The following is an 18,380-nucleotide window of genomic DNA, read 5'->3' as shown; positions in this document are numbered from 1 at the left end:
AATCTATTGTACTACATGGTTATTGGTAGCTACTAAATCAGCCGTGCTGAGCTCAGGCTCAAATGAGAGGAATGGTTTCTATGTCTTAATAAAGAAATAGCACAATGGTGAGCAACTACACTTATTTGAACATTCTGTAACCATTTCTTAGTACAAAAACAGAAAATAATTCTTGAGATACTATTTATACAGAGCTATCAAAATCCATACAAAGAATTGAGGCCTTTGAACTATGGTGATGGAGAAGACTCTTGCGAGTCCCTTGGACTGCAAGGCGATCAAACCGGTCAGTCCTAGAGGAGATCAACCCTGACTGCTTTTTAGAAGGCCAGATCCTGAAGTTGAAACTCAAGTACTTTGGCCACCTAATGAGAAGGAAGGACTCACTGGAGAAGAGCCTAATGCTGGGAAAGATTGAGGGCAATAGAAGAAGGGGACGACACAGAATGAGGTGGCTGGATGGAGTCATTGAAGCAGTAGGCGAGAGCTTAAATGGAATCCAGAAGATGGTAGAGGACAGGAAGGCCTGGAGGAACATTGTCCATGGGGTCGCGATGGGTCGGACATGACTTCGCAATTAACAACAACAACAACAACATCAAAATCCATGATACTTCACAATCTTAGCAGAAAAATATAAATGTTGAAGAAATTTTGTTATAAATGTTGAAAAAGAACAGAGAACAAAAACAATTTAAATTAATCTACATTCTTTACCTGAGAAATGGACTACAATCCATTGTTTGTTCAGATGAAGTATTGCAATTGCCTGAGAGGTCTTTTAAAGATGAAAAATTGGAAGAGGCATCAGCAAATGAAGTCATAATTTCTGCTTCAGGACTAATGGTATCTTCTATCTCATTCTGGAGCTTCACCTCTAAAGACTTTAAAAAATTAAAACTCAGATTAGATTTAGAAATATAGTTAAAAGATTCAATATTGTGAAGCCAATCTGCTTTCGCAGTATTCCTGAATGTCATCTACATGCCAGGAAACTGCAAACTTCCCAAACTAGGCTAAGTATGAAGGAATCCATCAAAATTATAATGACTGTCAATTGTAAAGCAGAATTTAAAAAAACTAATCAGAGGAAGAAGGTATCCTAAATGTGCCTTCCTACTGTACCATATTAATCTTGTGGTCTAGATTCCTGGAAACAGAGAATATATTTTTCTGTTCTCATCTAAATATGAAGGTGATTCCAGCTTCTTAGAGATTTCTATGAGCAATAGGAACCTAGACATTAAGAAAGAGTACTTTCCCAGAATTTGTTTCCCAATCTATCTTATGATGATGTGGACTGAAGACCTGCAAGGTAGACTTGCAAATTTCTCCATATAAGTGATGAGTTAAGTGATGTCATGACCTCCCTTTCGCAGTGCCTGGAGGCTGTTAGGGGCTGGATAGGGAGCAACAGGTTGAAACTGAAACCTGGCAAGACCCAGTGGCTCTGGGTTTGGGGTTCTTTGGTCCATGGCTATATAAAATTTCTAAATAAATAATAAGTCTCAGTAGACCACTAAAAGTGTGAGCTATGATATCCAAGGCATCCCTTACCCTTTCAAGGACTTAGACTCTAAAACGTATTTGGTTCCTTTAGACATTTGAGATCAAGATGGCAGGCTAGGAATTTGGCTGATTCAAAAGAACCGCTAGGTCTCCCTATGGAGGAAGGCATAGGCTATCAAACCTCCAACTTTTTCTGGAGCTGTTTGTGAGGAATTCCACAGAACTGCAGAAAAGTAATTGCAATAAAGCAAATTCATAAACTACAAATTCAAGACTGCAAATTCTCTTGATTTAAAAGCATGGGTTATGAGGAGGAAAGACAGTTAGAAGTTCTTCTGAGACCAATAGAAGAGAATATTTGAAGCTCAGAGTTGAACTGTGGGGTCCTTAGTGGTCTTCTGAGCTTGGTATTTTCCTTGCACACATATTCTTCCATGTTTGCACCTGCACTAATGATGTTACTTAGTTTGGTAATGAAACATTTACAAGAAAACCACCAAGCTCAGAGAGCACCAAAGACCAAACAGTTCTTCTGAGAGAAAGATCCAGAAGAATAAAAACTGACTGTCAGAATGGGAGCATTCAATAAAATGTTTTGTTTTAACAAATTCAGTTTGTAGTTGGAAAATATTAATTTTGTAGCATCAAAATAACCTGCTGATTCCAAAAAAGTCTGTTTTGACATTCTTCCCATGCAAGTCATCCTCAAAAGTATGCTTATTACAGCTTTTTTTGAATGTTTAAAATATATAGGAAAGCCATAATAGCTAGCTGCATATTCAGGTTTCAACTATAATCACTGCATGGTAAACATAGCCATGTTTATTGATAACTATAATTGATTAAAGGGAAACTTTTGGTATATTAATGTAAGCAAATCAGTGTATAAGCAACACTCATACAAACTTACCAATATTTCAGTATTAACTTCATGTTTGCTGAATCTATAAACAATAACATATGCAGAGACACCAGCTATGCAAAATATTCTACTTTCAGGACACCAGTACATTAACTGGATTGCACAAGGATCCTCTTCTATCATATCTATTGCTGGCTTGCCTTCCAACTTCCGTTTTTCAAATATTTTTGAAGTTTTTAATTTGTACAGCATTTGCAGTGTGACTAGAAAAAATTGAAATGATCTGTTATATTGCTTTGATGTTAAAATGGAAAGTGGAAAGAAATTGTATTGTTACAATCTGTATTTTCTATTATCTTCACTATTTTGGGATCCTCACTATTTGTGGCCCTCTGATCGAAAGCACAGGCACACTGTAAAAAGTCTGGTATTTAGTGCTTGCCCCCCCCCCCAAAAAAAACACCTTAAAAAAAGGACAAACTTCAGTGATAAACATCCTGTACTGTCAAAAGAATACTGAACCTTCCTTTGCATTTTTCAGATATTATATTGTAGCATATAATCAGCAATCTGTTTCTGATGGGCAGCAGGAAAAGGGAAAGAGATTCCTTATGACTCAAGGGGCTTCATTTTGTGCAGCACCCTGCTTTAAATGAGAAAAACAGACTACATTCTATGTACTGTACTCCAGTCTTCTTTCAATCATTTCAATTGCTCATTAATCATTTGAATATGCAATTAAACAGAAGTGGAAGTCTCTTAATGATCAATTGCGGAGTAAGAAAAAAGATCGCATGAAGACTAAACCATACTAGAAATCTAACTACTGTTAGATTTCTAGTGTCTTTGCAGGCATACAGTTTTGACTTTTATTCATTTCTACTCATTCACACTCTGCTACAATTTTTCCCTTTTAAATAATATTTTACAGCTTGTCAGGAATTCATTACATTGTACCAATTTCATGTATTTTGAGTAACAGATTCAATAACTGCAATTAATTCACTCATTTCCAAATCTGTAACATACATTTATAATGCAGAAATAAATTAAAAAACTTACTGGCAGAAGCATCCCAAAATTTTACTGATCCGTCTGCATGACTTAAAAGAATATAGTAAAAGCCAATTAAAACAAGGTAGAATAACATTATCATCATCATATACTTCTACCAAGACTGAACTTGGTTTCAGTTCCTGTGATAAAAGAGCACAGGTGACAAATCTCAACTGCCATCTATAGTCATTGGGGACACTTGATCGGGTTTTCTTCTCTCCTTGCCTGTCAGAACCATGAAGGAAGTCCTAGTTTTGTTAAGGAATGAAGCATATCAGGATTTGATTAATGTAGGTGCTGTTCATTTATCTTCTCTGTAGTTTCTCATAAGAAGATTGACACTAGAATTGGCCGCATAACTCATCTGAAATGTACTGTAGAAGAAAGATTTCTTACACTAGCTAAAATTAAATAGAAGTATGATAAGGAGCAGCCAGGTTTTGGGTGGATGAAGAAAGCTCCAGCTACTTTAATGGATTCTGTCCTCAAGTGGCTTTTTCAAACATTGGTCGCATGCATATCTTTGCAAATGATTTTTGCTGTAACCTACTGAAAGCCAATATTTATTTATTTATTATTAGATTTTTATCCTGCCTTTGTTACTTTATAAAAAACTCAAGGTATCAAACATATGGAATTCTCCTTCCTCTTTCTATTTTCACCACCACAACAACTCTGCATAGAGATGAGTGTCTCCACAAGCAGATTTTTCCCCTCTATTAACAAAAGCAGACTTAACCACTGCAGAAAGAGGATCACATCAAAGAGCATTCCAAAGTTACCGTATATCTTTCTTCTTCAGACCTAAGACTTAATTTCAAATAGGCAAGTCTCCTGTTCTTGAAAAGATACATGTGGTATGAGTGTAACAAAGGCTGGTAACCTAATACATACCTTATGTATGTTACTAAATGTGTTATGTGAAAGCCTTAATTTATCAAATCATTAGGGAGTGGAATTCAATATCTATAGGCCCATTTAATATTGTAATGACCGTGACATATGTAAAACATAATTTAGACTGTAAGAGGAATAAAGGGCGAATACAAATTTTAAAAAGTGATAGATTGGGTTTATGAAACTAAGAAAAATGAGAAGGATGTAATATATTGGACTGAAGGTTTCTAACAGTTTCTTGTGGAGTAGAATTAAATAGGGGAAGAAAAAGTCCAGGTTGAAATATGAATAAAAGGGCTAACATGTATATTAAAAAGTATAAATGTATATAAAAAGTATAAATTCATGTCCTATAGGTTGTTTTAGGAGTGTATAGATGTAGAAATCCTTGGTAGAGTTACAGTGAAGTGATAATTTGCATAATTAATAATGATAAAACTGTACAACACTGTGAATTAATACAATACAGGAGGTATCTTATTTTGTTACAATGAGTAGCTACATTTGGAGACCTAAACATTAATTAAAACTGTTCTTCTTTAGTGAGTATCTGCTTGGAAGAAAAGAGAATGTGGGAGTTGCTTAAAACAAAAGTAAGAACTATATTATAAAGTGCCAGAGAAGTGTAAAAATATTATATGACAAAAACAAGTATGAGAAAGGATATTTGATGGGATGGTGTAAAAGTAGTGGTTGAATTAAAGAAAAATGCACATAAGAGATGCAGGATGACAGAAAAATATAGTACATCATTCTAGCATGCAATGCTGTGAGAATGTTGAAAAATTGTGAAGTATAGAAGGTGCAACCAGAAAAATGTTAAAATATGGACATTATTTACTTATGGAGTTCCTATGTGACCTATTTATTTTGTATATGAAAGTTACATCTACTATATGTTTGTTAACTGGAAAATGCTGATCTGTTTCTCTATACAAAAGGAATAGCAGGAATTAATACAAAAATTCCAGTGGGATTAGTTTAACAGAACAACAGAGTTGGAAAGGACTTTGGAGATCTTCTAGTCCAACCCTCTGCTCAAACAGAAAACTCTGTACCATTCCAGACAAATGGTTATCCTTAAAAACCTCCAGTGATGGAGCACCCATAACTTCTGGGGCAAGCCATTCCACTGATTACAGTTACAGTTCCTGCAATTGTCCATTGTAGGTTTTAGCCTCAGACCCCTAATCATCTTTGTTGCTCTTCTCTGCTCTCTTTCTAGAGCCTCAACATCTTTTTTGTATCGTGGTGACCGAACTGGATGAGGTATTCCAAGTGTGGTCTACCAAAGCAGTATCAAGAGGTACTAACACTTCATGTGATCTTGATACTATTCTTCTGTTGATGCAGCCTAGGACCACATTGGCTTTTTTGTCAGCCGCAGTACACTGCTGGCTCTAGTGGTTGTCCACTAGAACTTCTAGATCCCTCTCACAGTTACTTCTGTTGAGCCAAGAACTTCCTATTCTATACTTGTGCATTTGGTTTTTCTTGCCTAAGTGTAAAATCTTCCTTTTCTAAGCACTGAATTGCATTTTTGGGGGGATAGAGCTCAGTGTTCAACTCAGTCAAGATCCTTCTGTAATCTTGAGCCTATCTTCTAAAGTGTTGGCTATTTTCCCCAACTTGTCTGCAAATTTGAGGAGTCCCCCTTCTATCCCCTCATCTAAATCATTTATGAAGTAGTTAAAGAGTACTGGGCCCAAGACTGAAACTTGGGGTACCCCACTGCATACTTTCCTCCATGTGGATATAGTTTCATTGAGGACTACATGCTGAGTGCAGTAGTCAGCCAGTCAGCCAGTTATAAATTCATCTGGTGGTGATACTTTTTCTATCTTACCAAGAAGTGGGCTGTAGTCTACTTTGTCAAGTGCCTTACTGAAGTCCAAGTATACTACATCTACAGCATTTTGCTGTTCCACTAATTTAGTCATTTTGTCAAACAATGCACTAAGGTTTGTCTGGCATGATCTGTTTTTGACAAACCCATATTGGCTTCTAAATAAGTGTATTAAATATGCCTAGGAAAATAGTACAATTCTGGTTAAAAAATTAGACACTGAACAAAATTTGGGAAGTGGCATGCAAGTTTGTGTTTAATAGAAGGTAAGCAGATGAGATTTTTTTTAAAAAAAATATTTTATTGGAGAAATATAATAACCCCAGAGGGAAAACCAAAACTATGACTTTATTCATACTGTCTTTATTATAATGTTACAGTAACAGAATCTTGCAAATCTCACAGAACTTCTCCCCATCCTTGCCTTTAGAAACATAGAATCATATGGCTGGAAGGGACCTTGGAGGTCTTCTATTCCAACCTCATGCCAAGGCAGGAGACCTTATAGATTATCTAGACTCTTTTCCGTTTAGCTTCTAATTAGATGTAATGGGATGTGAGAATACTCTTCAGAAACAGGAGGAAGAGCCACAGTCTAGATAATAATCTGATAACAGGGCAAGCTCCTCAGAATGGACTCTCTCTACATATGATAAATGGTTAAGGGAACTAGGTAGGTCTACCCTAATGAAGACAAGGATTAGGGGGGTGGCATGATAGCTGTTTTCCAAAGACCTGAGGGCAGGACAAGAATGAGTAGAAGCTTGTTAAAGAGAGAAGCAACCTGGAACTAAGGAGAAATTTCCTGACAGTGAGAACAATTAACCAATGGAACACTTGCCTCCCAGAATTGTGCATGTTCAATTGCTGGAGGTTTTCAAGAAAAGATTGGACATCCATTTGTCTGGGATGGTGTATCATAAAAAAATATTCATGTACAGACTGTTTGACACTCTCAGCTCTCCCCTGGCCAAAAGATGACACTGCATCAAAAATAACAAAAAGATTTTTTTTAATGGATTCAGTGCTTTTCCTTTTAAAGAAACCTGAACAACACCCTCCTTAAAATAAATAGGCCAAACATTTCTTTTTGCTCTCTGATATTAGCAACATGGGATGGGTGAGGAAGACAAGAATACAGAACCATGGGTCCTATCAATATTCTTGAATATCAAAAACTACAATTTGTCCCATTTTTTTCTCAGGTGAGGACATTGATATCTTTAAAATTCTCATGCAGTGATGGAGAGAGTATCAGAGCAGATGTTAACAATTTACTAAGTGCAAATTCTGAAAAACTGTCACAGAAAGCTATCTATAGTTCTAACTTACCATGAGGGGCATTCTGTTGTAAAATTATTTTTATCCCAAGGAGAAATATAATACTAGGAGACATTTTTCTCTATTGCTATCACAGCTCTAGGGGTTTGAAGAGTTCTGAGCTTATCTCACTTGGACTTGTGTTTTCTTGAATCTACTTCTAGTTTCACCCTCAGTTTTCCTTACAACAGACTAAGAGGAACAACAATGGTATTATTAACGAAGTCACCCAATTCTCTGTTGGAATATCACTTATATTTCAAAGGCAAATTGGAACAAGGTCCTTATGAATTCTCAGGACTGTCTAGATATTTGTTTATTAATTTCCAACTGGACTTTTCAGTCATGCCTTTTGATTTGGAGTAATTTTTTACCTTTTAACTTGCTTTCTTTTATATTTGGTGTTATTTACCTTAAGGATACATGGTGAAGAAAGATGGAGTAAATTTTTAAACAACAAATAACAAACCTACAACTATTTCCAACAGCCAGTATCTTATAATAGCACTTTCCTTACCCTGTAATAATAATCTCAGGATATGTTTGTGATCCTAGGTTCCATACTCCACCAGTGATAGGCCACTCCTAAAAAAAAATATTAATTTTTATATCTGTCTGTCTATCTGTCTCTGTCTAAAGTATTGCAATAACATGTTTTTGCTACTTCATTATAGATTCAATGACAATGTAATACTCACAAAAGTATTATCTTTTGTATTTACATGGTGATACAAAATCTTAAGAAAAACACTTAATAGCTAATTACTGGGTTGTTTTATATTATGTTTAACCATGGTGTTTCCTCCCCTTTTGGTGTATGAGTAAAATAGAGTAAAAATTATCTAAGGAAATCAATTGTATTTAAAGCAAAAATAAATGTTTAGCCCTCACTATTATAGGCGCTGCAAGCTCACAGAATCTGATTCAATATTAGGAAACCTGGAATTCCATCTTCTGTGATTGTAATATTATTTCAGATAGAATTCAGAACTCAGGCACCCTAAACTACATGCAGAGATGTATTCCAACCAACAGATTCAGTCTGAACTCTGAATTAGTCATTTAGAAAACATTCGTTTTTGTATGATTCACAGCTGCTTGTTTCCCCATTTGATTCAAATTCAACCCCTGAACTAGAAATCCCTGCCTCCCGTTTATGGTAGCTGAGTATCAACAATCAGCTATAATTTGTTTCTACATAAGATATGACAAAGGTAGGCAAATTTGGGGTCTTGGGTACGTTTGACATTTTTTAAAGTGCTGGGGATTCAAAAATTAGGCTGATTAATAACAACCTGATTCTCTTGTAACAAGAGTAACAAGAAGTTGGAAGTGACACCTCTACTCACCATCTCTATTTCTGTTCTTGTCTCTTAGAGAAAGAGCAAGGGCTTCTCAGAAACAAGGGACAGGGACAGAGGGAGAGGGAGAAAGAGGGCAGGAACCTGCACATGGGGACAGGACAGGCCCAACATGAGACAGTCTGTTAAGACACAGTATCCCTAACAAAATATCATAAATACTAGAGGCAAAGAACAATGAAACATTACCAAGAAAACTAGCAATCTGTTTTAATTAGTGCTGCTTCATAACACTTTCCCTTTTTTATCCTTTACCTTATTGCTATATCCTTGCTTCTTATGTTTTGCACCTACAGAATATAGCACAGGAATCAAATCTGGAGGACAATCAGCAAAATATTCTGTGCAGGTAACAGGTGAATCGTGAATATCCATGGGATAAGGATTTTCAAATATGGGAAAACTAAATGAAAAAAACATTTATTAGCATACCCCTTAAAGACAAAATTACTTAATATATTAATTATTTGAAAAGGAACATATTACCGAGTATATACACAGACACACAATTTTTAAAAAATTCTTGACACAAATGTAGACAGTGAGATAAAAATTAAGACTATTTGTATGCCAATTAGATTAAGATGACTACATACTAATAATTTAAGTGTTCTTTATTGGGGCTTATATACCATTCCAGCCAAAGAAATTCTGAGCAGCCTACATTCCTTCTAATACTAATGAAAAGAGTAACACAATTTAACAAAGGGCAAATCAATAATAGTAGAAAAACAATAACTGAGAACAATTATAAAGAAGAATACAATCACCAAGGAACAATAAACATACAAATACAGTCCAGGATGGAGCTCCCAACTTCTACTGGATCTTCTCCCAGGCTTTTATAGCTCTCCTAACTCAACCAGATAAATGGGGCTCAAATCCTTTCACTTAATCTCTTAGAGCAGGGGTGTCAAACTAGTGGCCCGTGGGCCAAATGCGTCACATGCAGGCTATGCCCAACCCAGTTCCGCAATGGCAAAAAGGTTGCAATATGTCACGATACATCACGTGAGATGATCGAGTTTGATACCTGTGTCTTGGAGAATCATGATTTTTATGGATGCTTCAGTTATTTCGTTGTCTCACTGTGTTGGTGAATATGGCATTTTAGATTGCAGATGCCGCTTTTAGAGAATCTTACAAAAGAATTGTAAGATTAAATCAGTTCATCTCTTGCTATGGCATCACTCAATGAAAGATAATCAATCTGCTTAACTATTGCTAGAGATTGAATGCCCAAATTCCTGCAGTCTGCACCGAACAGTCCTTGCATTCAACTTCACATTGCATTGCGCCATTTCATCTCATATGCACCCAGATGTTTTTCTTCTGTCACGTAGGCACATTCTCTTAATTTTTCTATCATCACTTGCTGTTGTTCACCTTTTCCTGCCTTTACCAGTGTGGTTTTGTAGTGACTGAGTCTCCTAATACCTCTTCAAAAACTTAGAAATGCCACCCTTGGTTAAGTTTCCCCCAATTTTTCTTTTAATTTCTTTATAACTGTAACCTTGTTCATTTAATAATACTATTTTACATCGCTTTCTGGGTAACCAGTCAACTCTTTGCACCATTACTTTAATTTTATTATGTTTTACAAGCTCACTAAATGAAAGAACACAAAAAAACCCAATCAACTTGATAGCGATCACATAACACACTGACAAATCTCCTCCTCTCAGCTTCAATACATGACATTAATAACTGAATCCTATTGTGATCTTATTGGATCATTGCCAAAATAAGATGACACCTGATTGGCCCTTTAAACACTCATGCTCATTGGCTACAATCAGATAAAGGAAAGCTGCCTGATATCAATCTAAGCAAGTTGTGCTTCCTTTTTCTGGTTATTTGGCTATAACTTTTCATAGAATACAGATAATTGAACAAACTTTGTTGCATTACATTCCTGATTAAATTATCTTTCCATTGATATATAATTTTATGGTACTACTCCAAACACATGTGGTGTTATTAGCCATCAAACCTCAAATGTACACTTTTCCCAAAAGATTTCCACAATTTTGGCCACTACTGTATATAATAAATCAACACTACTGTATAATTATGATCCTAATGTTTATTTGTTGCAGGTGATGAAAGTTAAACTGACTTACAAGTGGCAGTACAAATATGCCTCACCCTAAAGTGTAGGGCTGTGTACAATTTAAAAAGTCATCTAGAAAACACTTTCTTATGAAGTTAAGTAGCCTGGATTTTTTCAGGTTTCCAGGTGAAGTTTCTTAAAACAGACCCCACATGGAGGTCTGGAAAAAGGTGAGCTGCTTTAATGAATAGCATTTCCAAATATCCTCAGAGTCTAATAAAAAATAAAACTCTTAGCTACTTCATGTATTGCAAAAAAGCAACAAAAGATAAATAATCAGTGAAGTGGAGAGAGAAAGAAGGCAACATGGCTGGTTATTCCTTTATCTTAATAGATTAGATCTTTGATTGGATGGACTAATCAAATAGTACTGCCCATTGATTCCATTTTCTTTCCTTTGTACTAAGAAAAAATGCAAAAGGAAGATCTGAAAAAGTTCGCAAAACTCTCCCTCCCGTTACATTTTATAAACAAGGCATTTTGGGTAAAGACTTCCTCTGGAATATTTATGCTTGATGCGCTCAACTGCCTCCCCTAAAAAAATATATGAAACTTTTGACCTTGTCATTAGGTTATCATAGAGAAAAGGGAATGAAAAAATAATCTTTGATTGGGTTTGAGTATGGCACAATGTAGATAAATTTATCTTCTTGCTTTTTACTTTAGCACCAATAGAAGATAATATATGTAGCTCAAGGTTGAATGATAGAGTCCTTGGTGCTCTCTGAGCTAGTTGTTTGCTTCTAGACTTTCCTGCAAGATGCAGTATGAAGTACAACACTTAAGATGCTACCTATTTTGGTAACAAACGTCTGCAGGCAAACAACCAAACTTAGTACCAAAGACTCCACAATTGTATTTTAGTATACAATTATATGAACTGTATTGTTGAGACATTGTTGATTGGTTTGCTTTGCAAAGTACCTGCTTTATGCAAATTGATCACTGGTTCCATTAGTGGATCTATAAAATAAGTGATTCTGAAATAGCTTTTATAAAATTAAGGCATGGTGATTAAAATTAGTGAACACAGAAAAATAGGGGAACGGCGAAGTATCTTTTAAAGCTATAATCTTTATTAGATAATTTACTAGAGTCCATAATTTTGGAAGGATATGTTTAACAAAGAAACAGACAGCTAAAGATATCTAAAATATTGATCATAGTATCAATGAATAGTGAAGTTGTTTGTTTTGAAAACATGTTGGCTTTGGTTTGTCATATTACTTTATATTTCCAAACTCAATAGCAAATCTATGCTTCTCTCCCAGGAATTATTGTTAACACCATATGGAATTATACTTACTGGCTTTGAGTCAGATCAACAACAATTAGATCTTTTTCCAATAGTACAACAACAGCATAGGGTTCTTGAATTTCTACATACAAATAAACACAAATTAGATTATTAAATAAGAACCATACAACCATTGTTCTGAACAAATGCAGGATTTTTTATAAAATGAAATTGCTGCCCAAACCCTATTGAAGCAGCAGCGAGAACAGGCAAAGCAGTTGTATGAGAATCTGTGCATGCCCATTGACAGAAAGGGTCACTGATAGCTGAAAGAGACAGTGATCATGGATGGAAAACCAGAATATGAAGTAGAAGAAAGGACTCTAGGGTCTTATGCTTGAGCATGGAGTTGAACTACTGTCTTTTCCCAAAAATGAGACCCGGTCTTATATATTTTTTTTCCTCCAAAAGAGGCAGTAGGTCTTATTTTGGGGGGATGTCTTATTTTTCCCCTGATATATGCCATGCCTTGTGACAGCGGCACCAACAGCCCCATTCAGCAGGCTGCGTGGCCCCTGGCCCACTTCTGTGGCTGCTCGCGGCAGACTGTATGGCTGCCAAGAGGCAAGGCACATGGGCGAGGGGGTGGAGCTGCCCCAAGCGCCCATAGGCGCTCAAACACTTTTTGCCTAGAGGGAGACTGGAAGCTTGGTCTGCTTGCAAATGGGGTGCTTGGAAACCGAGTGATTTGCTCTGTTTCCAAGTGCCCTATTTGCAAGCAGACAAAGCTTCCAGTTTCCCTTTGGGCAAAAAGTGTGTGGCGCATCCGGATCGCCTGCCTCCCCCCGCCTCTCCCTCCGTGCTTGGACTTACCTGTGCTGCACTAAGGGGCCAGCGGGCTGCTGCTGCTGGCGGACACCATCAGCCCCCATGCGCTCGCTGGCCATCTCCACCCCCCTGGGCTTATTTTTGGGGTAGGGCTTATATTAGGCCCACCCCCAAAATCAGGCTAGGGCTTATTTTCAGGGTGGATCTTATTTTCAGGGAAACATGGTAGAAGTCCCTTCAAAGACCCTTCCAACTCTGTTATTTTGCATTCCATTCTGTATTCTAGGTGAAAGAGCAAAGGTATGCAGTATTTAATTTACTGGAAAGGCTGCTCAAAATCTGAACTCTCTTGAGAGAATGCAAGATAGGTCCCTGCTCCTGAGTTAGTTTGGCAATTCCACTGTTTCCCTGAGGAGCCACAAATGACCAAGCTCCTGTGCTACTCAAGGACTCAACCTTAACCAACCTCTGTCGGCACATCCAGAGGCAGGCAGGGCACCTGATTATGCTGAGCCTTTCACTTCTGCCCTTCAAGCCCTGAAGGTAACGGTGGAGGGACCTACTAAGCTTTTCATGTTTTCCAGCAACCACCACCTGGAAGATTCTTTAGAAATTGCTTCACTGCCTATCAAGTTACCATGAGAACTCAGATTCTGAAGAGCCCATGCAGGAAGGGAAAGATGTCTCTGAACAATCCATGGAAGTGGCAGGGGGGGGAAAGCAGGTTGGAGGGGAGGGTGATGTAGGAGATTGAGAGGCAGAACTTGGAGCAGAGTCAAGAAAGGAATCAGTCTGGTTCCCATAAATAATCCAAGTACAGCCCCCTTTTGAATTTTATTAACTCTCATCTAGTGCCAGTTTAGTGTTGACAGTTGACTAGATTCTTGTGTACAGGCTTGAGCAATGAACCTTCTTAACTGGAACTTAATGTATGGTCCTGATTCTTTGCGGATGACAACATGTTGCTATCAGATTAGCTCTTAAAATTGCAGTAAATCCACAGAAATAGAGAATTTTCTTTTTTTTTTGAGTGATAGATAAATAGTTGGGAAAAAGTCATAGAACTAAAGAGTTGGGAAAAAGTCATAGAACTTTGTTTTTATATATTATCATATGCAGAAACATGGAAAGATCTGGCACAATGGAGGAATGGTTGGTGAAGATGACGAAACTTGCAGAGATGGTTTAATTAGAGAAAAGACCATGCCTGCATTTATTGTTGACTGGAAATTCCTTATAGACTTTTTGGGTGAAACAGAAATAACTGAATTTATGGTTTATATTGTGATGATTAGAAAAAAATGGATAACAGAAAAAAAGAGCGTTTTTGTAACAAAAAAAGTAATAATTTTATATTTGTACTTATAATTGCTGTAAAGAAAATTTCTTTCTATTTCTTTTCTTTTTTTCACTTTTGGCTCTTTCTTTGCTTTCTTTTTTTCCTTCTTTCTTTCCTCTACTTTAAATTAGTTCTTGTTAGTTTTTATCTCTGTTTCAAAATACTTAATACTGTAATATTAAAAAATACACAGAGCCAGTACCTTAATTAACTCAACTGAATTTTTATAATTATTGCCAGCTTTTCCATTTTTTTAAACCCTTAATCAGCCTCTCCCTGCTTCACTGTTTTCTTTCCTGGTTTTTAAACATCTATCTCATGAAGGATTTTTTTTTTTTAAAAAAGCAAAGCTTGAAACTGTTACAAAATTTCAATTGGCCTAATAAAAGGATTATGGATTATGGAATTTTTCATGCACAATGTTATGCAATTCAGTTATTATTCTTTGTTTGTTGTTTTATTTATTATTTAAACTTGTTACACATACTTACCATTTGGATATGGAGTTTCACAAAGAGTTAAAAAGTCAACCACAGGGTGATCCATCTCAAGCACTGTAATTGCTTTTCCATGCATGATTGTCAGACCTGGCCTTCGCCAAGGTTTATCATAAGAAAGTCCACCAGAAAAAATGATAAAAGGGTCACTATATTAAAAAAATAAAATACAGTAATTATAGTTCACACCTTTTCATTGACTTTGAAACTGCAATTTTTGCAAGTTGAAATGAACAGATTATATCCAAATTGTAATTAAAACTAATAATCTTTCTAAGTGATCTTTCTAAGATTCATGAGATTATCAAATTTTTTTCTTATAACTGTGAAGTTTAAAGTAGTCATTTGTGCAGCTTTCACTGTTTCCTTAGCTTTGGCCAACCCAAACAATAACTTCAGTTGCTTGTCGAATCCAGAAGTAATGGCAAAAGCTGAAGGAGGTGGGCTCTCTTACAGTACAGATGATCACTACGTACTGAACTCCTGCATCACAAATGCATTGCTCACTTACTACAGGCAAGAAGTTCCTTTAAACAGTATCTCTCTCCCCCCTACTGATTTCAATAATATATGCCTTATTCAATAAACAAAGGATAAATAAATTACATCTGATTTCCAGTGTGTGAAGTCAATCTCTATATGCTTCCCTGAAACACTTAAAAGGAACCAAAAACTTTTCCTGCTCTCAGTTTTTCTTATAGATCCTTTATAGGTATAAGCAGAAACTGTCACATCGATTAACAGAACTGTACATGTTCACAGTTGAGAGAGGCAGAAAAAAAGTGAATCTAATCACATAAGTGCCCTCACTTCAGCAGGTACAAGGCCCTTTTTCAGGATCATAGCTGCCTCCGTGATCAAGAAGAGTACCTACCTGTTTTTACAGGTCTTGTATTCTGCTTTAAGAATGGGCTTACAAGATTCAACTTTTTTCCCATCTCGCAGAATCTTACCTGTGAAGGAATTGTTTAGAAAAGGCCCATTTATTTTCCCATAATGCCAGTAGATAGAGTTGCTATGGCTGTTCTAAGCAATAACAAACAATTACAAGAGTAAAGTGATCATGTTTCTAGGGGCCTCCGTGGATTGGAGATGACCTTAGGGATACAACAAAGAACAACACTCCAATGTACTTCATAAGCTCAGCTGGGGCTATGGCATCAAAAAGAGCTGAAACATTAATAGTAAAATATTAATAGTAAAATACCAAACCTTTGCTGAATAAGGCAGTCTTGGGCAGCTGACAAAGAGAGCAAGCTCGTCCCCTAAAAGCACATCTCAGGCAGTGGCAACCATTCATTTTTCTAGACAACCTTTCTGGAGAATTTCTCCTTTTTAGTCTCACAATATTCATGATATTTAATGCAGGATTGGTTCTAGATATTTTGGCAGCCTAGGCAAAATCTTATTCCAGTTCTCCCTGAATGGGCTCATCTTCCCATTCAGTGAGGAATTTCAAAAAAAGATGCCCTCTTGTTTCTTTCTTTCTTTGAGTTTTGGAAGTTATCCTTAGGATTTTCCACTCAGGACAATTTTTTTCTCAGACATTTTCACCTTATTTACACAGTAAGTAATTTTAATTACAGTATCCATTGTCATCATAAGGCAACAATTCAGAGAAATTATATTTAATGTTCGAGTGGCTGTGCTGGTTCACATAGTGCACCATTACTGCTTTTCTGTTTTTCACTGTGTTTTGGGAAGTCTTTTCAATTCTGGAGTTCCTGGGCCAGTGTCTACTCAACCTTAGCATAAAGCCAGATCTGATTTTACATATGTGCCCCAAGGCCATTTTTCTTTCTGTTATTTCTCCTCTGTAAATTGTCCCATTCTAGCATCAAATCAAAACAACCTTTACCACAGTTAAAGACCAGCACAGTCCAGCAACAGAATATTTCACAATACTTCTCTTTTCTTTTTGGGTCATTTTTCTAGAGAAACATTTCCTCACCATTCATTTTCTCTGTTTGTTTTTGCATCATCATTTCCTGTTTGCAAGTAATTCAGCTGCTCTGTCAGAATTTTATTCCCCAATCAGCTTGCTTTCTAAAGCTTCTGCTTGTCTTTGAAGGAAATATGGAAATATTTTTCTCAACTGGATAGATTAGACAAGAGGTAAATTAGTCCACGCATTAAAAGATTGCCCTTTTCTGGTTTGCCCATTCATCAAGCTGGTCTTTGGCTAATCCAGATAGATAACCTTAGCCTTAAGGCTATTGCCCTTTGCTGAGATTTGCCCCTAGTATAGATAGTATTGCTTGTCTTCTATTAGATTCTGACAAAGAGAATAGTGAGTCTCCTGCCATATTATTCACAATAACAGGCTAGATTATGGAAAGCAGTTCCAATAAAAAAATCATGAAAACTATGATAAATAGAGCCCGGATTTAAATGCTATAATTCTATTTGAAATTATCAAGGTCCATTGCTCAGTTAAAGCCAATACAAAAGTGCATTGCCTAAGTCAGAACTTTAATGCTTTAATTGTATTTTACATATATCAGCAACAATGGATATATCTTACCATGAGGAATGATTATCTGGAAAGGCCGGCTGGGACTTTTTAGATTCCATAGAGTTAAACTGCCATCAGAATGACTGCACATAAATTGCTTCCCTTCATGATGCCATCCAATTGAATGAATAGCCTAAGCAAAACAATAAATCACAAAGAGAACCTGGAGCTCCCGCAAATAAAGATATCCTCTCTTCTTTATTGTTGGGAATACATATAATGGCCTATTGAGACCACATCTAGAGAAATCAAATTTATGCAGAATGAATTCACCAAGGTTTAACACCGGGAACATGAAAAATGATAAATGCTCAGGGTCTAGTTAACTTATTAAGCCTCCTTGAAGAGCAAGAATACATTATGAAACAGGTAGGAAAAAACAAGAGAAGCTTCTTAGAAACTTCCTTCATTCTTTAGGGTTTTTAATTAAATTTGAATACTTTCACCTTCCTTCTTCTCCTCTTCCTTCTGCTAATGTGATACCTACTCTGCTTCCAAGTGGGGAACAATGACTTTAAGTAACAGGAAGTTACTAAATGTCTGGAAGAAAAATTCTAATGATAAGACCAATTTGATAAAGGAACCAATTTTCCCTCCACTATTCAAGCAAAGGCTTGAGAGCTACCAGTGATAAATTAGATTCTTGCACTCAGTCAAAGCTCTACACCCCTTCCATTTTTATTATTTTGATTAACCACTGAATTCTATTCTCTTAGAACCAAATCCCACTGAGCTCAGTTGCACTTAAATATATAAAGAGAAACTTTTAGAGGCCAGTTCTTTGCATAACTGTTCAATAAAGACTTACAGGTGAAACTCGAAAAATTAGAATATCGTGCAAAAGTTCATTTATTTCAGTAATGCAACTTAAAAGGTGAACCTAATATATGAGATAGACTCATTACATGCAAAGCAAGATAGTTCAAGCCGTGATGTGTCATAACTGTGATGATTATGGCTTACAGCTCATGAAAACCCCAAATCCACAATCTCAGAAAAT

The 18,380-nt window shown here is 36.3% G+C and overlaps 1 protein-coding gene across 2 annotated transcripts in view; it reads right to left on the bottom strand.

The window, feature by feature from the left end:
- STXBP5L (syntaxin binding protein 5 like) overlaps nt 1-18,380 on the bottom strand; it is an 84,617-nt gene that overhangs the window by 28,468 nt on the left and 37,769 nt on the right. For both annotated transcript variants that reach the window (XM_015812118.1, XM_015812117.1), the window contains exons 8-16: nt 17,390-17,513; nt 15,740-15,818; nt 14,860-15,014; nt 12,271-12,343; nt 9,107-9,254; nt 8,008-8,075; nt 3,434-3,474; nt 2,420-2,634; nt 718-884 (exon numbers count right to left, since the gene is read on the bottom strand). In XM_015812118.1, coding sequence (XP_015667604.1) covers nt 718-884; nt 2,420-2,634; nt 3,434-3,474; nt 8,008-8,075; nt 9,107-9,254; nt 12,271-12,343; nt 14,860-15,014; nt 15,740-15,818; nt 17,390-17,513 — 1,070 coding nt within the window. The remainder of the gene's footprint in view (nt 1-717; nt 885-2,419; nt 2,635-3,433; nt 3,475-8,007; nt 8,076-9,106; nt 9,255-12,270; nt 12,344-14,859; nt 15,015-15,739; nt 15,819-17,389; nt 17,514-18,380) is intronic.

Source organism: Protobothrops mucrosquamatus, unplaced genomic scaffold (assembly GCF_001527695.2).
Source record: "Protobothrops mucrosquamatus isolate PMUCROS unplaced genomic scaffold, P.Mucros_1.0 scaffold69, whole genome shotgun sequence".
NCBI lineage: Eukaryota > Metazoa > Chordata > Lepidosauria > Squamata > Viperidae > Protobothrops > Protobothrops mucrosquamatus.
This window is presented reverse-complemented; position numbering and strand designations above follow the sequence as displayed.